The sequence below is a fragment of the Pelophylax lessonae genome (assembly GCF_965119305.1).
Source record: "Pelophylax lessonae genome assembly, chromosome: 8".
Classification (NCBI taxonomy): Eukaryota; Metazoa; Chordata; class Amphibia; order Anura; family Ranidae; genus Pelophylax; species Pelophylax lessonae.
The window spans coordinates 13,721,947-13,749,103 of NC_138775.1; the positions used below are offsets into that span (position 1 = coordinate 13,721,947).

General features: G+C 43.4%; 1 protein-coding gene across 1 annotated transcript in view; it reads left to right on the top strand.

Moving 5' to 3' along the window:
- FGD5 (FYVE, RhoGEF and PH domain containing 5) overlaps nucleotides 1–27,157 on the top strand; it is a 247,396-nt gene that overhangs the window by 142,017 nt on the left and 78,222 nt on the right. Inside the window, exons 8-10 of the mRNA XM_082265544.1 lie at nucleotides 12,071–12,158; nucleotides 21,238–21,288; nucleotides 26,910–26,968. Of these exons, the coding sequence (XP_082121670.1) occupies nucleotides 12,071–12,158; nucleotides 21,238–21,288; nucleotides 26,910–26,968 (198 nt within the window). The remainder of the gene's footprint in view (nucleotides 1–12,070; nucleotides 12,159–21,237; nucleotides 21,289–26,909; nucleotides 26,969–27,157) is intronic.

Here is a 27,157-nt window from a genome sequence, read left to right on the forward strand (position 1 = left end):
TTGTTTTCTTTTCCTTATCATGTAACTTTTGTAAAAAGTTCAGTTTTGGTATAATTAGAGATAGTTTAACAAAGCCATTCTCAACCAGGGTTCCATGGAATCCTAAGGTTCCTCCAGATGTTTTTAAGGATTCCTTGAGCTCTAGATGTCATTGTTCAATAAGCTGTAGATGTCAACATTTCCTTTTCATTATAATGTAACTTTTGTAATAAGTTCAGTTTTGGCAAAAATAGTGATAGTTTAACCTGGCCATTTTTAACCAGGGTCCTATGAAAAACTAGGGCTCCTCCAGAAGTTCGTGGTGGTTCCTTGAGCTCTAGATGTCACTGTTCTTTGAGCTGTAGGTGTCCAAAGTTTTCTTTTCATTATAATGTAACTTTTGTAATATGTTCAGTATTAGTATAATCATTAGGGATGGTTTAAGCCAGATATTCTCAAAAAGGATTCAGTGGAATCCTAGGGTTCCTCCAAAAGTTGGGCGGGTACCTTGAGCTGCAGATGTTATTATTTTGTTTTCCTAATAATGTAACTTTTGCAAAAATTGTAGTTTTGGTATAATAATTAGTGTTGGTTTATTTTAGACATTCTCAACCAGGGTTCCATGGAATTCTAAGGTTCCCCTAGAGGCTGGACGAGTTCCTTGAGCTCTTGATGTCATTGTTTGATTTTCCTAAAAATGTAACAAATGGAACTTTAGTTATAAGCTAAGTTTTGGTATAATAATTTGAGATGGTTTAATTTAGACATTCTTGTCCAGGGTTCCATGAAATCCCAGGGTTCCTCTAAAGGATGCTAGGGGTTCCTTGAGCTGTAGATATCATTGTTTTTTTTTTTTTTTTTACCATAAAACTTTTGTAATCATTTCAGTTTTGGTCAAATAATTAGAGATAGTTTAGCCCAGCCATTCTCAATAAGTTTAGTTTTGGGGCGTGGCTTGGCGCTTGGAGTGAATGGCTGCCTAACCTCCTTCCTCCCGGCCAGACAGGGGAATATTGAGCTATAATCAGCTCTTCCACCCACGATTGAGCTCAAAACCATGATGGGGAGATCCAGCACTAACTCCTCTCCCTCCCGATCCCGCTCGCCGCGGCCTCAGACGACCCCGCAGTATCGCAGCATTCCGGATCTGTTCCGGCCGCCGCCGCCGCCGCTACGCGAGCCCCCGGCTTCATCCGCGGCCTACCCGGAGGTTCCACGAGGCGCGCCCGCTGCGCTCTCTGCAATTGACACTCCTTTTCAACCTGCACCTTCAACAGGTATGTCAACACCTGCCTCGATGCCCCCTTCTGCCATCCCTGTCACCCTGCAGGATTTAAGATCGATCGCAGATGAAATTAAGGCCTCATTTGCAGTGGCTATCACGGACCTTAAAAGGGAGATCCACTCCATTAACATAAGGGTTAATGAAGTGGAAGATCGTTCACATGCTCACGAAGAATCGATTCAATCTCTTAACGATTCTACCAGGACCCACAACGCACAATTCAGGGACATCCAGAGGCACCTTGAGGACCTCGATAATAGAGGTCGTCGCCATAATCTGAGAATCAGAGGCCTCCCGGAGTCCGTCGACCATACCCAAATCTCCTCTGCAACTACTTCAATCTTCAATGATGTATTGGGAAGACCCCCTGACACACCTATTGAGTTTGAAAGGATCCATAGAGCCCTAAGACCAAGAGCTCGTGACACTGATCCACCCAGAGACATTGTCTGCTGTATAGTTAACTTCAGGCTCAAGGAAAATATTCTGAGAGGTTCCAGAGACTGCCAATCTCTCCTTTACCATGGATCTGAAATTAAGATATTTCAGGACTTATCCCCGATAACCCTGCAGAGGAGACGTGATATGCGTCCCTTACTTGATACTCTACGCTCAAGAAATATTGCTTATCGCTGGAAATTTCCTTTTTGCCTGTCCGCATCCTCTAACGGTCGCACTGCCAATCTACGAATCCCTGAAGATCTTCATTCCTTTTGCAACACCCTTGGAATCCCATATGTGGATCTACCCGACTGGTATAGAATTCCGCAACTACAACCACTCAGAAGAGCATCTTCCATGGATACTATCCCGGAGAGAGATGATTTCCAGATAAGAAGACCCAGATCTCCCTCGCCGAGGAACAACTCATCTTCCTGCACCAGCTCACACAGAGCTGGCAGCCCCACAGCCTCTCCCGCTCATAGGAAATCGAGAAAAGAAAAAGGAAGATCCCACTAACAGGCTGCTACCCTGATCATCCAGGAACTATCTTTCTCAAACCCCCCCTAATAATTTTCCTGATGCCCCTTCCTTATCCTTCCCTACCCCCCCCCCCCCCTTTTTTTTCTTCCTTTCTCTCTCTTTTTCCCCTTGCTTGTCTTTCTCTCCACATTCAGGTCCAGGACTGATTTTCTTCAAGAGACTTCCTCTATGCCGTCTCTACACCCAGCACCTTTTTTTATCCGGAAGAATCTCAACGTAACTCACCTCGCCCCATCTGAAGATTTGCAACATCCGCAACAAAGACTTGCCTTAGTGAGCCTGTCGCTGAAATAGAAGATTCATCATCTCCAAGGCCCCTTCCCACGGACTGGTAAAGTACTACTGCTCCCACACCCATAATCTCAAAACATTCCCAATCCCTCCCCTAGAAGACTTGATACAATCCCTATTGGCCCTCTCAAACCCACAACAAGATCCCCACCTGTTCATCTTTCTTTGATGGATACCTTATGCCATACCTTGATCTTGCTGTTACATGTTAATGTCACTGCCAATACAATCAGCACATGTTACTATTGTGTATGTGGGATTTGAGAGATGGGTCGACTCTCCTCTCCCTCCTTCCTCCCAAAATTTGCCCGAACCCCAAAGACCACACATTACTACATGACCTAGCCTGTATAATCTCTCAATACATTTGTTTGATTGGCTTCGACGATTCCCATTTTTTTTTTTTTTTTTTTTTCTTTCCCATCCTCCCCCCTTCTATATATTTCCCCCGATATTAACAGACCTCTCACCTGTGATTTTAGAAACAACGTGAGGGACTGGAGAGTCGGCCTGTTTTTCTTAAATTGTTATGATACTCATGTTTGATTTCTGCTATTCGTACAATATATATTTCACCATACACCTTTGAATACTTATACATATCTAATTAACATGCTTAGTTGCCATAATGACTCCCCCTTTGGGAAAGGGAAAAAAAAAAAAAAGGGGAGGGGAAAAAAAAAAAAGGAAAAAAGGGAAAAAAAAAAAAAAAAAAAAGAAGAAAGGAGAAAACTTTTAAGACTATATGTAGACTTATGATGTTCCCCCTCCATGACACCGTTCAAGGACACACTTATGTCTCATGATATACACTCATGACACGCTTGATTATCCCACTCCCCTCCTTTCTCTCCTCTCTCCCCTCTTCCCCTTCCCCTCCTTCTATCCCACTCTCCCCCTCTCGCCTCTGCTTAAGACATACCTACCACCTCTCACTATACTCGGGACCCCCCCATCATACCTTCTTTTCTTTTCCCCACGACCTGGAAGATAACATCTGACTTGCTTTCTGTAACTCCCCTACTGGCCGGAAACCCTGACTCTACTTCTTTACCTTTCAGATCATTCACTCCTCAGACGCTGCCGCTCTCCCTCGAGACAGAGTCTGTATTTTCTTACACTCTCTGTCGCCGAATCCGATTTGTTCACACACAGGTTAGGTGACCGATTCCTCTCACCCTAACCCTCGGTACTCCAGCTCACCCCTCACTCCTTGCTCCACCCTATCTCCCTCTCGCTTCCCCCTTACCTCTCCCTCCCCCATCCCTTACCAACTCCCTTTCTATATACCCAGGGTCTCCGTCCCTGGCTTTATCCACCTTAGATCAACCTGCATATTTTGCTCACTTTTGAAAATATACTTACTCTCTTGAGCCATAATGACCCCATCTAATCAAAACGCAGAACCCATCCCCCTAAAGATAGTCTCCCTAAACGTTAAGGGATTGAACATCCCAGAAAAAAGATCCCAAGTATTGGACTTAATGCACAAACTCAGAGCGGACATAGTCTTCCTACAAGAAACCCATTTCCATTCTCAAAAAACCCCTAAGCTCAATAACCAAAATTATCCTATCTCCTATCTTGCCACCAACCCGCTTGGCAAAACCAAGGGCGTGGCTGTGTTGATCTCTAAAAACCTTGACTGGTCCATGACAGACTCCATAATCGACCCGGACGGTCGATTTATATTCTTAAAAGGACATATAGCACTCAAACCAGTAACCTTAGCCAATGTATACAGCCCTAACTCAGCTCAAGTACCCTTCTTCAGGAGCATATCGAACACGCTAGCACAATTCCAACAGGGTATCACAATACTGGGCGGTGACTTTAATGTCGCTCTCCACCCGCTACTGGACTCTTCCACGGGCACCTCCTCTCTCCCATATAGAGCCCTTAAACAGATCAGACTAGCACTTCAAGACCTATTATTGCATGACACCTGGCGTACCCTGAACCCCTCTGTTAAAGATTACACGTTCTTTTCCCCCCCACATCAAAAATACTCTCGCCTTGATTACATATTTCTATCCCAGAAGGATCTCCCTTTAATCAAAAAAACCACTATAGAACCCATGCTAATTTCAGACCACCACCCAGTCTCCCTGACCCTAGCCTTACATGCAGAGTCCCCGAAAACCAAATTTTGGAGATTAGATGCCTCCCTCCTGACCCTAGAAACGGACATCTCGTTTCTTAAGGACAAAATTATGGAATTTTTTAACGACAACAACACTCCTGACATTTCCCCCATAACAATTTGGGAAGCACACAAATGTACCATGAGGGGTATCCTCATGTCCCTTAAATCGGAAAAGAAAAAGGCCTCCCAGGCAAAAACAAGGGACATCATACGCAAAATAAGTGAACTTGAAAAAATACACAAAAGAACCCAGGCCCTGTCTACTTATCAAGAACTAATACAAAATAGACAAATACTCCTAGATGATCTCCACATTAAGACTAAACGTAAGTTCATTCTGCAACAAAAATTATTTTATGAATTTGGAAACAAAAGTGGAAAATTCCTTGCAAAAGCTTTACAAGCGAAGAAAGCAAGAAATTCCATCCACTTTATCAAAAACGACCAAGGTACTGCCATGACCCAAACACCCGATATAGCTGCGCAATTTGAACGCTACTATGCCTCCCTTTATAACCTGAACCCCGCCATCTCTGGACACAGGAAAAATACTCTCATACACGACTTCCTTCAGGAAAATTGCCCCAAGATCCTACCCCATATGAACACCCAAGATTTAGATAACCCTCTCTCTCAAGAGGAACTCAAGACGGCGATCTCCCAACTGAAACCAGGAAAAAGCCCGGGTCCTGACGGTTTCACTGCCCCCTACTTTAAAACATTTACAGAACTTATCTCTACCCCACTAATCAATGCCTTCAATGCACTTTCCAACCCCTCTGTCCCCCAACACAGGCTTTTAGAAGCACATATCTCCGTCATACCTAAGGAAGGTAAAGACCCATCCCTAGTCACAAACTATAGGCCCATCTCACTCTTAAATGTGGACATTAAACTATTCGCAAAAATAATTGCCAACCGAATACTCCCACTTGTTCCTCTCCTCATACATAAAGATCAAGTAGGCTTTGTTCCTGGGCGGGAAGCCCGGGATAATACCATTAAGGCTATAAACATACACCACTGGATGACTTCCAACAAAATTCAAGGTTTCATGCTATCACTAGACGCCGAGAAGGCGTTCGACAGGCTAGACTGGTCTTATATGGAAAGCACCCTACGTTTTATGGGCTTCCCCAATCGCTTACTAAGCCTTATCTTCTCCTTATATTCGACTCCATCTGCTTGTGTGAGAGTTAACGGTTGTCTGTCGAGCGCCTTCTCCATCGGCAACGGAACCAGACAGGGCTGCCCTCTCTCCCCCATTCTATTCGTCCTTACCCTTGAACCCTTTCTGCGCTCCATCGCACAGAATCAAAATATCCACGGCATTCCAATCCAACACAGATCTTACAAGATAGCTGCCTTTGCTGACGATATTCTCCTTTTCCTTAGCAAACCCTTGATCTCAATTCCCGCCCTTCTCCAAGAATTCAAATCCTTTAGAAACATCTCAAATTTCAAAATCAATTTCTCTAAATCTCATGCCCTAAACATATCCCTTCCTCCTCATATGACACAGCAATGTAAAACAAATTTTCCCTTTCTCTGGAAGCAAGACGCCATTAAATACCTAGGCATATATCTTACCACCGACCTTTCAGATCTCTTTCGCTGCAATTTCATCCCAGTCCTTAAAACCATCAAAGAAGACATCAATAGATGGAACAAACCACACTTTTCCTGGTTCGGACGTGCTGCTATCTTAAAAATGAATGTTCTTCCCCGTCTTCTCTACCTTCTCCAAACACTCCCAATTAGAATCCCGAACTCTTTCTTTATATCCTTCAGAAGTATGTGTAGTAACTTCCTTTGGAACAAAATGAGACCCAGAATCGCCTTCTCACTTCTAACTAAACCAAAATCGCAAGGGGGCATAGCCCTACCCGATTTGAAAAAATACTTCTGGGCTTGTCATCTTACACGCATACTAGACTGGTTCCTACACGGTAACAACAAAGACTGGGTTCCCCTGGAAAATGCATTTAGTCCCCTTCCACTTCAAGTGTTACCCTGGTTGGCCTCTGACAAAATTCCTCAGGATACCAAAAAACATCCCCTGATCAGCTGCACTCTTGATACCCTTAAAAACACTTCTAACACCCTGGCAATTTCATCCAACCCAGGCCCTATGACCCCCATAAAGCCCAACCCAGACTTCATACCAGGTATGGACTCATCATTCCTGTCCAATACCTGGAAAGACGACATTATTAGAGCCCATAGTTTCTTTAAGGATAACACCCTTCTTAATCGCTCAGATTTAACGCCTCAATCATCCCCCGCTCCCTTTCCTATGTGGTCATATTTCCAAATCCGTCACTTTTTGAATTCGCTGAACAAAAACTCATCACTATCCAGAGACCTCACGACCTTTGAAAAACTGTGTAATAGCTCCACTCCAAAACGACACCTCATATCCACTGTTTACAATCTCCTTGTGACAGACCAAACAACTCTCCCCAATAAAGCCAAACAGGCCTGGGAATCAGACCTGAATACTCCCTTCACAGAAAAAGAATGGGAAAACATCTGTTTTATATCTCACAAAAGTTCGCTTAACGTAACAGTCCAAGAAAACTGTTTTAAAATTCTGTCCAGATGGTATAAAACCCCTTCGCTTATGCACAAATACTACCCAGAAATCCCTGAAAACTGCTGGAGGTGCCATGAACAGCCAGGCACCCTATTCCACATCTTCTGGCAATGCCCGCAGATCCAACCTTTCTGGAGAGATATTCACAGGTTTATCTCCTCCAACCTAAACATTGTCTTGCCCTTCTCCCCAGCACAATACTTGCTACACAGCACCTCAATCCCTCCACACAAATATTGTAAATCTCTAACTCCCCACTTGATAAACGCAGCCAAAATGTGTATCCCTACACACTGGAGGTCAGATACCATTCCTACATACCAAGAATGGATCAGGAGAATAGAAAAGATAGCCAAATTGGAAGAACTTATTGCCATCGCCAAAGACAAAACCGCCACTCATGCTCGCATCTGGCACCCCTGGACCTCCTTTTCAAGTACATCATCCTCCTCTCGCTCTGCTCCCTCCTCAAGCCAAAACTTAGGGTCACCTCATTAGATACATATAATCAATTCCTAATAACCCACTTGACACTCCGAAACCTTCTTTACTCCCTCCTCACACCCCTTGCCTTTCCTGGGAACATTAAACTCTCTTTCCAAAACGAGAATTCGGTCGGATCTCTCCCACCCCTAAAAATGGGAAGTAGGTGGGAGTTTTCCTCTACGTCTCCCTGTTCCCACTGTTATCTCCTCTCTGGCCCCCTCCCCCATTATATATTTGTTCACTACCTCCAAACTCCCCATAAGGGAATACCCATCCTAAGACTTTCCCCTAGGGACGGAGACCCGCCCCTATCTGCTTTCCCCCCCTTCCAATCTCCTCCCCCCACCTCCCCATTTTCAATCCCACCCCCCCTCCTGCTCACCAACCTTCCTCCTCCCTCTCCTTCCCCACATTCCTCACCTTTTCCTCCGCTCTTTATATGCTTCCCTTCACTCAGTCTTCCACTTCTCTTTACAATCTCTTCCAAGCACTTTCAAAAGTTTTAATTCCTACATGGTAATGATCTCATCAGACCCCCCTTTATCGAAGACAGGCCTGGTTACTCGCCCTGTTATTACTAGCACTCACCGCTGACATGACGCCATATTACCATTCCTCATTTCCTTCCTGTGGCCTATATGTATACTCCTCAGGTTATAATACTCTCGTTAAATTTTTCTGTCTATATTATACTAATGTTTCAAATGTTTGTTTCTCGTCATATGCGGGCTTAGTTTGTAATATTGCTTGCATTAAGGCTCATTGTAGGAATCCATTTGGGCTATACGCCATCTCGTGCCATACCTTTGCAACTTTCTTATCTTAGTTCTCTTGTAACACTCTAGCATTTACCTTCGAGTTTTTTTTTTCTCTCTCGATTGTATTGCCCACTGTTTGTCAATTTCTTCATGCTTCAGACTGTTTGAACTCAATGCTGTTAATATTTCTATTGTAAAAATTTCAATAAAAACCTTTTTTGGAAAAAAAAAAAAAAAGTTTAGTTTTGGTATAATAATTAGCAATGGTTTCATTTAGACATTCTCAACCAGGGTTTCATAGAATCCTAGGGTTCCTCCAGATGTTGGTGGGTATTCATTAAGTTCTATATGCCATCATTTATTTTTCTAATAAAGTAACTTTTGTAATAAGTCCAGTTCTGATATAATAATTTGAGATATTTTAACCCAGCCATTCTCAACCAGGGTTCTGTGGAATCCTGGGGCTCCTCCAAAAGTTGGTGGTGTTTCTTTAGCTATAGATGTCATTGTTCCTTCAGCTGTAGGTGTCAAAGTTTTTTTTTTTTTTTATCATAATGTAACTTTTGTAATACGCCCAGTTTTGGTATAATTATTTGGGTAGGTTGAAGCCAGCCATTCTCGAAAAGGGTTCAGTGGACTCCTAGGGTTCCTCTAAAGCACAGGTGTCAAATACAAGGCCCGCAGGCTGAATCTGGCCCGCCAGGCCATTTCATGTGGCCCTTGCACCCAGGGCTTTTTTTCAGCTGGAAAGTTCCACCACCTTTGGCTTTTGCAGATCCCCACATGGACTTACGGCAGGGCACAGCAGTGCTGACCAATGATCTCCCTTCAAGTGAGAGACGCGGAGCCACCTACACTGCCAGGAAGTACTAGATCCAGGCAGATGAGATGTGAGGAAGCTTTTTTGGGGGGGGGGGGGGGCACTCTATTCTCCGCACACTCCTAAACTCTGCACGCTGCATACTTCTTATCTCTGCACTCTGTACATAGCGCACCCTTAAACACTGCACACTGTATGTCATACACTCCTCAACCCTGCGTACGCGTGAACTCTACACTCTGTACACTACATACTCATGAGCATCTAAGTAGATGCATAGTCTTACAGATACAACTGGACCCTTGGGGACAACCCTAATGCTGATGCGGCCCCCAATGAAATTGTGCTTGACACCCCTGATCTAAAGGTTGCTAGGGGTTCCTTGAGCTGTAGATAACATTGTTTTCTTTTCCTTACCATGTAACTATTGTAATAAGTTCAGTTTTGGTATAAATAGAGATATTTTAACCCAGCCATTATTAACCAGGGTTCAATGCAATCCTAGGGTTCCTCCAGATGTTGGTAGGGCTTCCTTGTGCTCTAGAGGTCATAATTTTTCCCAATAAAGAAACATTTGTAACACATTCAGTTTTGGTATAGAGATACTGTAATTTACCCAGCCATTCTCAACCAGGATTCCGTGGAATCCTAGGGCTCCTCCAGACGTTGGTGGTGGTTCCTTGAGCTCTAGATGTCATTGTTCCACGATTTGCAGATGTTATTGTTTTCTTTTCCTATTAATGTAACCTTTGTAATAGGTTTAGTTTTGGTAAAATAATTAAGAGATGTTGTAATCCAGCTATTCTCAACCCAGTGGGTTCCGTGGAAATTTAGGGTCCTCCAAAGGTTGGTAGGGGTTTCTTGTGCTCTAGAGGTCATCATTTCTTTTCCCAATATAGAAACATTTGTAACATATTCAGTTTTGGTATAATAATTAGAGATATTGTAATTTAACCCAGCCATTCTCAACCAGGATTCCGTGGAATCCTAGGGCTCCTCCAGAAGTTGGTGGTGGTTCCTTGAGCTCTAGATGTCATTGTTCAATGATCTGTAGATGTCATTGTTTTTTTTTCTTATTAATGTAACCTTTGTAATAGGTTTTGTTTTGGTATAATAGTTAAGAGATTTTTTAATCCAGCTATTCTCAACCTAGAGGGTTCCGTGGAATCTTAGGGTCCTCCAAAGGTAGGTAGGGGTTTCTTGTGCTCTAGATGTCATAATTTCTTTTACCAATAAAGTAACTTTTGTAACACATTCAGTTTTGGTATAATAATTAAAGATACTGTAGTTTAACTCTGCCATTCTTAACCAGGATTCTGTTGAATCCCAGAGCTCCTCCAGAAGTTGGTGGTGGTTCCTTGATCTGTAGATGTCATTGTTTTCTTTTCCTATAAATGTAATCTTTGTAATCGGTTTAATTTTGGTTTAATAATTAAGAGATTTTTTAATCTAGCTATTCTCATCTCAGGGGGTTCCGGGAATCCTAGGGTCCTCTAGAGGTTGGTAGTGATTTCTTGAGTGTTACATGTCATTGTTCCTTGAGCTGGATATAATGTAACAATTAAAATTTTGGTATAATCATTTTGTGGAATTCTAGGGTTCCTCTAGAGGTTGGCAGGGGTTCATTGAGCTGTGGCTGCTTAACCTTCCATCTGATGGTGCCTGCATAAATTTAGGGCCAACGCCACCTGCCAGAGCCAGCAGCACGACAGCTTTTTATTTGTCTGTAAGGGTGCCATTCTGGCCACCAATGCAACAGGGCATTCCCCCCATTGAATCCCAATGAATTGGCCTTGGCAGTGGTTCCCAAAGACTTGAACCTAATTGTAAGGGTTCCTCATGAGTTAGAAGGTTGTGAAAGGCTGGTTTAACCAATAATAAGCATATCTTTACAAAAAGTGGAAGCATTAGATTGTCTGTCAGCTTTTTATTGATGTCCGTGTCCCTGCTGTGTTGATTTACCCTCTATATTTTTTCATGGTCACCATTATCACTATGACAGAAATGGGAAATGAGAAATACAAAACGTTACAGTCAGGGCCGTCTTCAACACAGGGCAAAAGGGGCAGCTGCCCTGGGCACAGTCATTGTTAAGGGGCCCAAATCAGCAGCCCCTTGAGCCCGCACTGCCTGCAAATAGGTACTTAGTGGATTTTTGAGGACCCAAGAAAATATTCGCCCAGGGTCCAATCAATAATAAAGACAGCCCTGGTTACAGTTGTCATCAGAACAGGACATGCAGGAAAATCTTCCAATGGGGACACCTTCTCCAATTGCTACTGTATTTCAACTATGTATCTGAGTTCAGTAATAAATATGCAATACTATAGGGTGTAGTTATAAAAACTTTGAAAAGCTGTTCGTCTATTGAAACTGCATGTAAATTTGTTTGTCGAGTGCAAATGTTCTCAGGCAATATTCTCTGCGGATCAAATGTGTGAATGGAGAAAATACCACAATATGGCCATTAGATTGCACAGACTTTCATAGGAAATAAGTATGGTTTTCAGCTCCATCTAGTGGCCATAAAATTATATTTTTCCCATTCATATATTCGATTTGCAGAGAATATAGCTTGAGAACATTCGATTTTGCTCAATTCGCACAGAATGGATTTACATGAAGTTTCAACGGACAAAGAGCCATGTAAATTATTTAAAAATACACCCCCTATGAATATAATTGTAAGAGGGCAGAAATTATGTCATTTCTCATTTTTGAACAGAGAATCTTCCAGAGAAGACAGTCGAGCATCCGACATGAACTGATGAAAGTGGTGCAGAGGATCTTCCAGTATCACATGATCCTGACAGGTAAGTGATAAACAACTCCTACAATACTGAAAGGGTACATAATGCCGCATTTTTGGTTATATTTTGTTAGGAAGTGTTATAAACCCCGGCAGGTTTACATTGCGGCCAGGCAAGGTTTAAGGCTGGGTTCACATATATGCAAATTGGATGCGTTTTACCCACTTGCCGACCGCCCGCCTCAGATATACTGCCTCAGGCTAGCTCGGTTGCGCGAACAGTCGTACCTGTACAGCAGTTCGTGGGAGCCACGCGCCTACCCCTATTAGGCGTCGGGGAAGCCGATCCACGGGGCCTGCGGCCGCAATTGCCGCCAGGCACCTGCGATCGCTCACCGTGGAGAGAGAACGACAGTCTGCTGTTGTAAACACAGCAGACCGTTGTTCTCTCTGGAATGAACACAGAGCGCCTCCTGTTTAGGATCATAGATCTCTGTGTTGATTCCCTCCCCCTACAGTTAGAAAACACCCCCTAGGCTCACTCTTAACCCTTTGATCGCCCCTGGGTTAGCCCCTTCCCTGCCAGTGTCTTTATTACAGTAACTAGGGTTCGACTGATTATCGGCAAAGCCGATATATCGAGGGCCAATATGCACTTTCCCCGATATTTTTTTTTTTTTAAATGTACAAAAATATTGTACAAAAATATTGGCCCATATCGGCCAATACCGATTCACGATGACCAAAATATCGGTATCTGCAATGAAAAAAACGATATTGGTCGATCACTAACTGCACTGATTACTGTAGTAATGTCACTGGTCCCCCCAAAAGTGTCAAAATTGTCAGTTAGGTGACCGATCTGCCCGCTGCAATGTCGCAGTCCCGTTAAAAATCGCAGATCGCCGCCATTACTAGTAAAAAATAAATAAATAAATAAAAATGACATAAATCTTTCCCCTAGTTTGTAGACATGATAACTTTTGTGCAAACCAATCAAAATGCACTTATTGGGGTTTTTTTTTTACCAAAAATATGTAGCACAATACACATTGGCCTAAAATAATGAAAAAAATTGGATTTTGACATTTTTTTTTGGGAATGTATATATATATATATATATAATTTATCATTATTAGAATTATTATATTAAAAATTCTTAGCCTATGTCCCAGTGTTGGTGCCATCATTAATCAGATGATACAGCCATACCTCCATGACCACTGACAGGCAAAGTGAATGACATTGATTATCTCATATTACCTGTTGAAAGCAGAAGACATTGCAGTTTGTTGTGTATGGGGCTGTGTACCCACAGACTAGTCAGGGTGTCCATGCTGACCCGTGTCCACAGCCAAAAGTGTCTACAATGGGCAGTTGGGCACATTGGCATCAGAACTGAACCACGGTGAAAAGGAAGAAGGTGGCCTGGTCTGATGAATCAGATCATGTTTTACATCATGTGGATGGTGCATCACTTATCTGGGGAAGAGATGGCACCAGGATGCAGTATGGGAAGAGGACAAGCCGGCAGAGGCAATGTGATGCTTTGGGCAATGTTCTATTGGAAAACCTTGGATTCTGCCATTCATGTGGATGGTACTTAGCTACCTTCTACTTAAACATTGTTGGTGACCAAGTACACCCTTTCATGGAAATGATATTCCCTGATGGCAGTGGCCTCTCTCAGCAGGATCATGTGCTCTGCCACACTGCAAAAATGGTTTAAGAATAATTTGAGGAACACAACAACGAGTTTGAGGTGTCGACTTGGGGCTTCCAAATTCACCAGATCTCAATCCGATTGAGCGTGGAATGTACTGAAAACACACGTCTGATCCATGGAGGAGTCACCTCCCAACTTACAGGGCTTAAAGGATCTGCTACTGACGGCTTGGTGCCAGATACCATAGCATACCTTCAGAGGTCTAGTGGTGTCCATGCCTCAATGGGTCAGAACTGTTTTGTTGGCAAAAGGGGGATCTACTCAATAGGTATATACACTATATTGAGAAAAGTATTGGGACGCCTGCCTTTACACGCACATGAACTTTAATGACTTCCCCGTCTTAGTCCGTAGGGTTCAATATTGAGTTTGCCCACCCTTTTCAGCTATAACAGCTTCAACTCTTCTGGGAGGTTTAGAAATGTGTCTATGGAAATGTTTGACCATTCTTTCAGAAGTGCATTTGTGAGGTCAGGCACTGATGTTGAACGAGAAGGCCTGGCTCACAGTCTCCACTCTAATTCATATCACAGGTGTTCTATTAGGTTGAGGTCAGGACTCTGTGCAGGCCAGTCAAGGTCCTCCACCCCAAACTCGCTCGTGCATGTCTTTATGGACCTTGTTTTGTACACTGGTGCGCAGTCATGTAGGAACAGGAAGGGGACATCCCCAAACTGTTCCCACAAAGTTGGGAGCATGAAATTGTCCAAAATGTCTTGGGATGCTGAAGCCTTAAGAGTTCCCTTCACTGGAACTAAGGGGCCAAACCCAACCCCTGAAAAACATCCCCACACCATAATCCCCTCTCCACCAAATGATTTGGACCAGTGCACAAAGCAAGGTCCATAAAGACATGGATAAGCAAGTTTGGGGTGGAGGAACTTGACTGGCCTGCACAGCAGTGCTGTATTTTGGCCTAGGCCGACAAGGCCCAGGCTTAGGGCGGCACTTTGCAGGGGGGCAGCAAAAAAGCCGCCCCCTCCCCTCCCCCTGAGACTCTTTTGGCCACTGGTTACTAGAGCCGCCTCTCCCACCTCTCCCTCACCCCCCTCCTCTCTCTCTCACTCACCCTCTCTCTCACCCCCCCTCTCTCTTTCTCTCATCCCCCTCTCTCTCAACCCCTCCTCTCTCATCCCCCTCTCTCTCTCACCCCCTCTCTTTCTCTCTCTCTCACCCCCTCTCTTTCTCTCTCTCTCACCCCCTCTCTTTCTCTCTCTCTCACCCCCTCTCTTTCTTTCTCTCTCACCCCCTCTTTTCCTCTCTCTCATCCCCTCTCTCTCTCTCTCACACCTCTCTCTCTCTCTCTCTCTCTCTCTCTCTCTCTCTCTCTCTCTCCCCTTCACCCCCCCCCCTCTCTCTCTCATCCCCCTCTCTCATCCCCCCCCCTCTCTCTCTCTCTCTCTCTCTCTCATTCCCCCTCTCTCTTATCCTCCTCTCTCTAATCCCCCCTCTCTCTCTCTCCCTCCCCCTCTCTCATCCCCCCTCTCTCTCCCTCCCCCCTCTCTCATCCCCCATCTCTCTCCCTCCCTCCCCAACCCCCTCTCCCCCCCTCTCTCTCTCATCCCCCTCTCTCTCGTCCCCCCTCTCTCTCATCCCCCCTCTCTCTCATCCCCCCTCTCTCTCCCTCCCTCACCCACCCCCCTCTCTCTCGTCCCCCCTCTCTCTCATCCCCCCTCTCTCTTATCCCCCCTCTCTCTCCCTCCCTCACCCACCCCCCTCTCTCTCTCCCACCCCCTCTCACCCCCCATCTCGTGAGATCTCAGGGGTTCATGCTGGGACTTGGAGTCCTTCAATTTTAGAGGGAGTCACATCCGTTAAAAAGGAAGGAGTGGGGCAAATCTACAGGGGAAGGGGGGCGCCCAATTTTAGTCTTGCCTAGGGCAGCACAAAACCAAAATACACCACTGCTGCACAGAGTCCTCACCTCAAACCGATACAACACCTTTGGGATGAATTAGAGCAGCGAATGGGAGCCAGTCCTTCTCGATCAACATCAGTGCCTGACCTCACAAAAGCGCTTCTGGAAGAATGGTCAAACGTTCCCATAGACACTCCTAAACCTTGTTGACAGCCTTCCCAGAAGAGTTGAAGCTGTTATAGCTGCAAAGGGTGGGCCAACTCAATATTGAACCCTACGGACTAAGACTGGGATGCCATTAAAGTTCATGTGTGTGTAAAGGCAGGTGTCCCAATACTTTTGGTATATAGTGTGTGTGTATATATATATATATATATAAAAACACAGTATATATAGAATAAATACTATGAAGAAGTGTGTTCCTTGGTGTCTAACAATGTATCGGAATTGCGCACCTGACTCAGGGTAGAGAAAGTTCATCAATTCTGTTTGGCTTTATGAGGGTTCCGAAGAATTCAGAAAACTGGCTGCCAAATCTGTCCCAGAGGAGACCAATCTCAGTCTCTTCCTGACCTTAGACTGGAAATTAATTTTTCCTGGTTCAACCTTTTTGTTATATTTACAGTAAGTGACATAACTGCGACGGCTTCTGTTTGTTGAAGGGGTGTAGGTCTTGTGCGGGAACACATTAACGACAACGCAAATTACAAGACTGAAAAGATGTTATTTTCATCTTGACAGGAGAAATATATATCCTATTAGGGCGTCCCCTGGAAATTTTGTACGCCCCTGTTGTCACTTGCAATAATTTCCCCAAGTGACACTTCTCATTTTATGTCTTTGGTTTTTCCGAGTTGGGTGTCAGCTGTCAGCAGCCCTACAGGTTTTGGGCAACTGCAAGTCCCAGCATGCTTTGCATGGGTGTACTGGCATCTGTAAATAGACAACTAGGTTGATATAGGAATGTATACAACAAATATTCCATTCCATGCAGAATGAATTTAGGCCTTCTGATGCTAGGGAGTACTCACACAAAGCAAATTGAGGTGTAGTGCTGGGCTTTCTTATTGAAAAAGCCCAGCATGCTTTGCAAAAACAACATCCTTAGGGTCCTTTCACACAGGTCCGTTCCGTTGATCCCTGCTGAGCAGGCAGATGACAGCTCTGTCTCCGCTCTATGTGCAGGTGGAATTTAATTTCCATCAAACAATGTGGAAACCTTTCCTTCCTAACACATTACCCAGTCCATACCAGTATAGATCCTAACATTACCCAGTCCATACCAGTATAGATCCTAACACATTACCCAGTCCATACCAGTATAGATCCTAACACAATACCCAGTCCATACCAGTTTAGATCCTAACACATTTCCCAGTCCATACCGTATAGATCCTAACACATTACCCAGTCCATACCAGTATAGATCCTAACACATTACCCAGTCCATACCAGTATAGATCCTAACACATCACTCAGTCCATACCAGTATAGATCCTAACACATTACCCAGTTCATACCAGTATAGATCCTAACACATTACTCAGTCCATATCAGTAAAGATCCTAATACAATACCCAGTCCATACCAGTTTAGATCCTAACACATTACCCAGTCCATACCAGTATAGATCCTAACACATCACCCAGTCCATACCAGTATAGATCCTTCCACATTACCCAGTCCATACCAGTATAGATCCTAACACATTACCCAGTCCATATCAGTATAGATCCTTCCACATTACCCAGTCCATACCAGTATAGATCCTAACACATTACCCAGTCCATATCAGTATAGATCATTCCACATTACCCAGTCCATACCAGTATAGATCCTAACACATTACCCAGTCCATATCAGTATAGATCCTTCCACATTACTCAGTCCATACCAGTATAGATCCTAACACATTACCCAGTTCATACCAGTATAGATCCTAACACATTACCCAGTCCATATCAGTATAGACCCTAACACATTACCCAGTCCATATCAGTAAAGATCCTAACACATTACCCAGTCCATACCAGTATAGATCCTAACACATCACCCAGTCCATACCATTATAGATCCTAACACATTACCCAGTCCATACCAGTATAGATCCTAACACATTACCCAGTCCATACCAGTATCGATCCTAACACATTACCCAGTTCATACCAGTATAGATCCTAACACATTACCCAGTCCATACCAGTATAGATCCTAACACATTACCCAGTCCATACCAGTATAGATCCTAATGCATCACCCAGTCCATACCAGTATAGATCCTAACGCATTACCCAGTCCATACCAGTATAGATCCTAACGCATCACCCAGTCCATACCAGTATAGATCCTAACGCATTACCCAGTCCATACCAATATAGATTCTAACACATTACCCAGTCCATACCAGTATAGTTCCTAACGCATCACCCAGTCCATATCAGTAGAGCTATCCAGCATGATATTTTTCCGCATTGAGATCTGATTTGTTTTCAAAGTGTTTCTTTAATTTTTTTGAGCAGTGTATATGTGTAATGAAGTATGTAATGCAACTTGGTGGGGCAGTGACACCAGTGCATTGGAATACTCCAGTAATGCAAGTGTTGAGGAGTGCTGGACCCCAGAATGGGCTGAAATACAGCTATCAAGATTTTGCTTTCAGAGGGAGCATCCAAAAAAGCCAACACATTTCAGATACTCAAAGCTCCCTTTTCATCAGGGCTTGTGTGTTGGCAGTGGGATCAAACTTGTGAAACAAATACAAATAATATGGGATCTGAGTCGCCAGACCTGGCGCCGCTGTCCAGGTGACCCAGATCTCATAATATCAATATCATTTCACAATTGTTGCCCAGTACAAGTTTGAACCCACCACCAGCACAAGCCCTGATGAAGGTGGGGTTGAGCCCCCGAAACGTGCTGGCTTTTTTGATTATCGTTCAGAGAACAATAAAATGATTACTGGCCCGAATCAAGCTTTGTGGCGCTCTTCCTTTAAAACTTTTCGGCAAACAAGCTAGGAACAAATTATACATTGGGAGTAGACGGGCCGTTTGATATAAAAAGGAATAGACAATGCAGGGCGTTCTCTTGGGATGCGTGTGTCTGTGACAGTCACATATTTAATGCCGCATTGGAAATCATCTCGCGCAGTTGTGTTCTTCCAGCTGGTCCTTTGACGATTGAGCGCGGTATTATTGTTCCGCTCGGCACAATCAGTCAGAGGCCGCGATGAGACAGACCCGCCTGACTTCTGTCACACCGGACTCTTCATCTTATTTTTAATAAAATGGATGTCGCTGTATTATTATTGCCGTGTGAAGATGATTCCTCCGGGCGTATAAATATTCTTTGTGTTTTCTGGTATTAATTCAGCCGTTTAGCTGGACAACGAAGAATAAACACAAAACTGTAATACTTAAAGAAACCCTGTCACCGCACCATTCATACTAACAAATTTATACCCACAATATTTAGGGTTTCTTTAACATATTTTTTGCATGTTATTTACCTGTAATAGCCTCCCAGATGTAGACACCGAAAAGTCCTGAACCTGCTGCTGGGTGCCGCCATCTTGGATGTGATGTCAGCAACTCCAGCAGACTAAGAGCTGTCACTCAAGTGACAAGTGACAATCTTAAGCAGTGGTCTCCAAACTGCAACCCAGGGGCCGGATGCAGCCCTTTACTTGCTTTTATCTGACCCTTGGGGCATTATTCCACCCACTGTCAGCAAGAGTGGGAAACAGTTCCTGCCACTGACACCAACGATGGGGCACTCTTCCTCCCACTGATACCAGCCATGGGACACTATTCCTCTCAATGACACCAGTGATGGGGCACTGTTCCTCCCACTGATACCAACAAGGGGGCACCATTACTCCCACTGACAATAATGATGGGGGACAGAATCCCCCCCACTGAAACCAATAATAGGGCACTATTTCTCCCACTAATACAAATGATTGGGCACTATTGCTCTGACTGACATCAATGGTGGGGCATTATTCCTCCCACTAACACAAATTATGGGGCATTATTTCTCCCACTGACACCAATGATGTGGCACTATTCCTCCCACTAACACCAATGATGGGGCATTATTTCTCCCACTGACACCAATGGTGGGGCACTATTTCTCCCCCTAATACCAATGATGGGGCACTATTCCTTCCACTGACACCAAGGATAGGGCATTATTCCTCCCACTGATACCAATGATGGGGCACTATTCCTTCCATTGACACCAATAATGAGGCACTATTCCTCCCACTGACACCAATGATGAGGCACTATTCCTCCCACTGATACCAATGATTGGGCACTATTCCTTCCCCTGACACCAATGATGAGGCACTGTTCCTCCCACTGATACCAATGATGGGGCACTATTCCTTCCCCTGACACCAATGATGAGGCACTGTTCCTTAACACTGACACCATTGATAGGGCACTATTCCTCCCACTGACACCAATGATGGGACACTGTTCCTCCCACTAATATAAATGATGGGGCACTATTTCTCCCACTGACACCAATGATGGGGCTCTATTCCTCCCATTGACACCAACAATGGGGTGCTATTAATATAACATACCAACAATGGGGCATTATTCCTCCCATGGATACAAACAATGGGGGACTATTACCCCTCTTAATACCAATGATGGGACATTGTCTTCTCCCTCTGATGCCAGGAAATGTTCTACTCTCACTGACCACAGTGCAGCCCCCCTAAAGTTTAAAGGACAGTAAACTGGCCCTTTGTTTAGAAAGTTTGGAGACCCCTGCTCTATAGTATTCCCTTTTGCTCCTCCCTCTGCAGCTAAATAAAGTTTATGTAGGGGGTGGGGGGGGGGGAGCCAGGCCAGCACAGACAGTAATTAGACACTCCCAAAGGAGGAGAGGGCTATGACTTGCAAGGAAGGGGGGAAGGGGGCTGTGCTATAGAATTTAACCTTCCTTGAATAATCACAATTTTCTAGCAAGTTAATAAGCACATTGCAAGTGAGCAAAAAATTAATTTATAGAATAGAAAACCACTGCAAGGGGGTAGAGGGGGGATCGGGAGGCAGAACAGGGAGGGGGATTGTCTGTCTCTCTCTCTTCAGCAGCTGAAAGCTGGCAAGGGGGGGGAGGGGAGAAACTGGCTTTCAGCTGCTGCAGACAGCTGCACAGGGATTCCTTCTGTAAGTGCCCCCCTGCCCGACTGCACCGATGCTGTTGGTGCCCCCCTGTGTGCCTGGACCCTCTACAAGCGGACTGGTGGCTCCCACCCCTATCAGCGGCCCTGCTTCCAAGTGCGACACAGACTGCAGTAAAGCATTGAAAGAGGGTCTAACCCTTCCCCAGCTATATCCACAATGAAAAATAAAAGTTTTGCCGTTATGTGCACTTTAATCTTCCTATTTGTTCTGAATAGTGGAATTTATCAAAACCTCCTGATTATCCACAAATTAGGAAAAATTAAAACTCTTCCATTCTCTCACCCCTAATCATGTATCTCCACCATGTTTTTAGCTGAGGTTCTGCTTCTCATTGTCTCTCTGTCTCTCCCTGCAGATTATCTGAACAACCTCTGTCCAGACTGGGCGGAGTACGAAGATACACAAGGTGAGTGACCGTACGCTATAAGGACAGGCCGATCCGCGCTGAGATACATCCCCGTCTCTATGAGGCTGGTCTCTAAGGAGTTAATCAATCCCTCAGCATCATCTGGTCCAAGTGAAGTGCTCAGAGTCTATTCATCATAGTCACACTTATAGGAATTCCTAGCTCCCGATCTGCTGCTTAGATGTGCAAATTTCCCGCTGTGCCATTCATCAAACTCACTTGTGCACAAAAATTCAGACAGGGCAGATTTGGGATGAAGAAATATTCCCTTCTCTAGTCATATCATTATTCTGTACAATAAAATAAATAAATAAATAAATATATATATATATATATATATATATATACATACAGTATCTCACAAAAGTGAGTACACCCCTCACATTTGTTGTAAATATTTTATTCTATCTTTTCATGTGACAACACTGAAGAAATGACACTTTGCTACAATGTAAAGTAGTGAGTGTACAGCTTGTATAACAGTGTAAATTTGCTGTCTCCTCAAAATAACTCAACACACAGCCATTAATGTCTAAACCGCTGGCATCAAAAGTGAGTGCACCCCTAAGTCAAAATGTGCAAATTGGGCCCAATTAGCCATTTTCCCTCCCCGGAGTCATGTGACTCAGTAGTGTTACAAGGTCTCAGGTGTGAATGGGGAGCAGGTGTGTTACATTTGGTGTTATCGCTCTCACTCTCTCATACTGGTCACTGGAGGTTCAACATGGCACCTCATGGCAAAGAACTTTCTGAGGATCTGAAAAAAAGAATTGTTGCTCTACATAAAGATGGCCTAGGCTATAAAAAAGATTGCCAAGACCCTGACAGGACAGGTCCCACTCAGAACAGGCCTCGCCATGGTCGACCAAAGAAGTTGAGTGAACGCGCTCAACGTCATATCCAGAGGTTTTCCAGAGAGTAAAGGTGATGGACTGGCCAAGCATGTCCCCAGACCTAAACCCTATTGAGCATCTGTGGGGCCTCCTCAAACGGAAGGTGGAGGAGCGCAAGGTCTCTAACATCCACCAGCTCTGTGATGTCATCATGGAGGAGTGGAAGAGGACTCCAGTGGTAACCTGTGAAGCTCTGGTGAACTCCATGCCCAAGAGGGTTAAGGCAGTGCTGGAAAATAATGGTGGCCACACAAAATATTGACACTTTTGGCCCAATTTGGATATTTTCACTTAGGGGTGTACTCACTTTTGTTGCCAGCGTTTTAGACATTAATGGCTGTGTGTTGAGTTATTTTGAGGGGACAGCAAATTTACACTGTTATACAAGCTGTACACTCACTACTTTACATTGTAGCAAAGTGTCATTTCTTCAGTGTTGTCACATGAAAAGATAGAATAAGGGTGAGGGGTGTACTCACTTTTGTGAGATACTGTATATATATAACATACATACTGTAAAATCAGAAAACCTGCCTTTTTACTACCATCACATTCCATGACTTGTTTCTCCAGACTCAGAAAGGTGAAATCTGTGGTGTGGAATTTGTTTTGGCTGGGTTGGAATATAAATACGTTGTATGGAATTTGTCCTGACAAGATTTAAATGTAAACAAATTGAATAAAATGTAATCTAGCAACGCAAAAATGTAAATATAATAAGGACAATTTTTGAACATCTCTGCGATATTTGTAAATAGAATCAGTAAAATGTAAGGAAAACGTGGCTGGAGAGAATATGGGACTGATCTCTCCTTCTGATAATGCCAGGTGGCTGGCTGCCATGTCGATTTATTGGCTTTAGTACTGTCTGATCCACTGACCCAAAACAAGTACACAGGTTAGGAATTCTGACTTCAGTCTTTTTGATCTGCTGGTTTGTTCCAGTTTAGTTTCCTACTAAGTACTCCAACCAGTGACAGCCAGGCATCTGGTAGTTTTAGAAGTTGGCCAGCCATAGAAGGCTGCAAATTTCCCACAGTGCCAATCAAATTTTAAACCATGAGCACAACTCAAGCCATATTTTTTTTCGTATATAGGGTGGGGGAAGGGTAGAACTGTAAGCTACGAATCGTCGCATGTGTCTCCTTTTGGGAGATTTCTCAACACTTCCTGTCTAAATTTCCCCAGCATTAAACTTGATAGATTGAATGTTAGTTGCATCTTGGATGCCAGAGCTCCATACCACTATGACCCCACCACCCAGCCCATTGCACTTGAACTAACAATTCAAGATTTGAACCCTAAAGAAGTGGGAGCACCCTGAAACCCTCTTGCCTGTTTAAAAATATAAAGTTACAAATAAAGTTAGGATTTTCTTACAATTGAATGTCCAAGCTATTCTAGACCTCTGAACTACTCATGACCCCCATAACACAGCCCATTGCACTTAAACTAAAAATTCCAAATTTGAACCCTGAAGAAGTGGCAGCACTCTGAAACGTGTTGCCTGTTTACATATACAAAGTTACACATAAAGTTAGGAGTTTCTTACAGTTGAATGTTCAAGCTATTCCAGAGCTCCATGCTATTCATGTCCCCAAAACCCAGCCCATTGCACTTGAACTGAAAATTCCAAATTTGAACCTTGAAGAAGTAGGAGCACTCTGAAACGTGTTGCCTGTTTAAATATACAAAGTTGCAAATCGAGTTAGGTTTTTCTTACAGTTGAAAGTTCAAGCTATTCCATATCACTCATTACCCCGTAACCCAGCCCATTGCACTGGAACTGAAAATTCCAGATTTTTACCCTGATGAATTTGCAGCACTCTGAAATGTGTTGCCTGTTTATGTATACCGAGTTACAAAAAAGTTAGGTTTTTCTTACAGTTGGAGGTTCAAAATATTCCAGAGCTCCATACCACTCATAACCCCATAACCCAGCCCATTGCACTTGAACTAACAATTCCAGATTTTAAGATTTTAACCCTGAAGAAGTATTGTCTGTTTATATATATATATATATATATATATATATATACACAAAGTTACAAATAAAATTAGGGTTTTCTTACAGTTGAATAACCAGGCTATCCCAGACCTCCATACCACTCATGACCCCATCACCCAGCCCATTGCATTTGAACTAACAATTCCAAATATGAACCCTGAAGAAGTAGGAGCACTCTAAAACGTGTTGCCTGCTTACATATACAAAGTTACATATAAAGTTAGGAGTTTCTTACAGTTGAATGTTCAAGCTATTCCAGAGCTCCATACCACTCATGTCTCCAAAACCCAGCCCATTGCACTTGAACTGAAAATTCCAGATTTGAACCCCGAAGAAGTGGAAGCACCTTGAAATGTGTTGGTGGCTTATATATATAAAGTTACAAATAAAGTTAGTTTTTCTTGCAGTTGGAAGTTCAGGCTGATCAATATAGTGTTCCTTACCCATCCATGGGTCTTGCCACAGCATGCAAATCCTGAAGAAATAGTAGCACTCTGAAACATGTTGCCTGTTAATATATACAAAGATACAAATCAAGTTAGGATTTTCTTACAGTTGAAGGTTCAAGCTATTCCAGACCTCCATATTACTCATGAACCCATCACCCAGCCCATTGCATTTGAACTAGCAATTCCAGATTTAAACCCTGAAGAAGTGGCAGCACCCTGAAACGTGTTGCCTATTTATATATACAAAGTTATAAATAAAGTTAGGATTTTCATACAGTTGAATGTCCAAGCTATTTCAGACCTCCATACCACCCATAACCCAGCCCATTGCACTTAAACTAACTATTCCAAATATGGTATATTCCAGATTTTAACCCTAAAGAAGTGGCAGCACCCTGAAACATGTTGCATGGTTATATATACAAACTTACAAAAAAGTTAGGTTTTTCTTACAGTTGGAGGTTCAAGCTATTCCAGAGCTCCATACCACCCACGACCCTATAACCCAGCCCATTGCATTTGAACTAACAATTACAAATATGAACCCTGAAGAAGTAGGAGCACTCTAAAACGTGTTGCCTGTTTACATATACAAAGTTACAAATCAAGTTAGGATTTTCTTACAGTTGAATATGCAAGCTATTCCAGAGCTCCATATCACTCATGACCCCAAAACCCAGCCCATTGCTCTTGAACTGAAAATTCCAGCTTTTAACCCTGAAGAAGTAGGAGCACTCTGAAACATGTTGCCTGTATATATATATATATATATACAAAGATACAAATCAAGTTAGGGTTTTCTTACAGTTGAAAGTTCAAGCTATTCCAGGGCTCCATACCACTCATGACCCCATCACCCAGCCCATTGCATTTGAACCAACAATTCCAGATTTAAACCCTAAAGAAGTGGCAGCACCCTGAAACATGTTGCCTGTTTATATATACAAAGTAATAAATAAAGTCAGGATTTTCTTACAGTTGAATGTCCAAGCTATTCCAGACTTCCATACCACCCATAACCCCATCACCCAGCCCATTGCATTTGAACTAACAATTCCAGATTTGAACCCTGAAAAAGTGGCAGCACCCTGAAACGTGTTGCTTGTTTATATGTATACAAAGTTACAAAAAAGTTAGAATTTTCTTACAGCAGGAGGTTCAAGCTATTCCAGAGCTCCATACCACTCATGACCCCATCACCCAACCCATTGCATTTGAACTAACAATTCCAGATTTGAACCCTGAAGAAGTGGAAGCACCTTGAAATGCGTTGGCGGCTTATATAGTTGAAGTTACAAATAAAGTTAGGTTTTCTTGGAGTCGGAAGTTCAAGCTGATCAATAAAGCGCTCCTTGCCCATCAATGGGTCTTGCCACAGCATGGAAATCTCAACCCTTCCACCTACTCCAGTAGAAAATGTCTTTATTTCTGTCTGTGTCCCCATCAGGTTGATGTTCCCCTCACTTCCTGGTCTGTATAACGCCCATCAAATACTCAGATTTAGAATACTTTGGGAATAATAAAGGGTTCTGAGTCTGAGTATTTGATGGGTGTTACAGAGAAGTGAGGGGAACATCTCCCTGATGGGGACACAGACAGCAATAAAAACATATTAGTAGAAGAAAGGGTTGGGATTTTATTGCTCTTGCAAACCTATTGATGGGTAAGGAGCGCTGTACTGCATATGTCAAACTTCTGACTGTAAGAAAACCTAACTTTATTGGTAGCTTTGTATAAATAAGCAGCCAACATGTTTCGAGGTGCTCTCACTTTTTCAGGGTTTTAAAATCTGGAATGGTTAGTTCAAGTGTAATGGGCTGCGTAATGGGGACATAAGTGGTATGGAGCTCTGGGTTCCAAGATGTAACTAACATTTAGCCTATCAATTTTAATGCTAGGGAGAATTCCCATCACTTCCTGTCCAGATGAGAGGCGTCAGATCAAACAGGAAGTGAGGGGGAATCTCCCAAGTGGGGACACAGATAGCAAAAGAAAACTCAACATTGGCTCTAATTGCTCCCCACTCTATCTAATACTAAATAAAAAAAAAATTTGGCTGAAGTTGGACTTATTTAAAGCTAATCTTTGACCAGTCACTGCTGGTTTTTGCATAATTATGAATTTTATGATTTGCTATGTAAGCTTAAAATTACTCAGTGTCTCCGGTCCCCATGAAAAGAGTTCCTGGATAACGGATTGTGTGTCATGGAGGGGAAGGAGAGCCCTTGCACAGCCAGAAGTGATAACGATGATATATTTCTCTTATTACAGCTGCCTTGCTCATTGTCTCAGAAGTCGCAGACCGAGCTAATGAGAGTATGCGTCACGGGGTGAGTTCCAGCTGTCACCATATCTTGTCCCTGTGAAAAATAGTTTATCGATAAAGTTGCACAGTTCAAGTGTACCTCTCGCCTACACAGAATGGAAGCCGCTGTCTTGTAGGCTGTCATTGATATAAATAACAGGTCCTTGCGTCTCAATTCTGTCCGGTTTCTGGTCAACTGATTGACTTTGTTCAT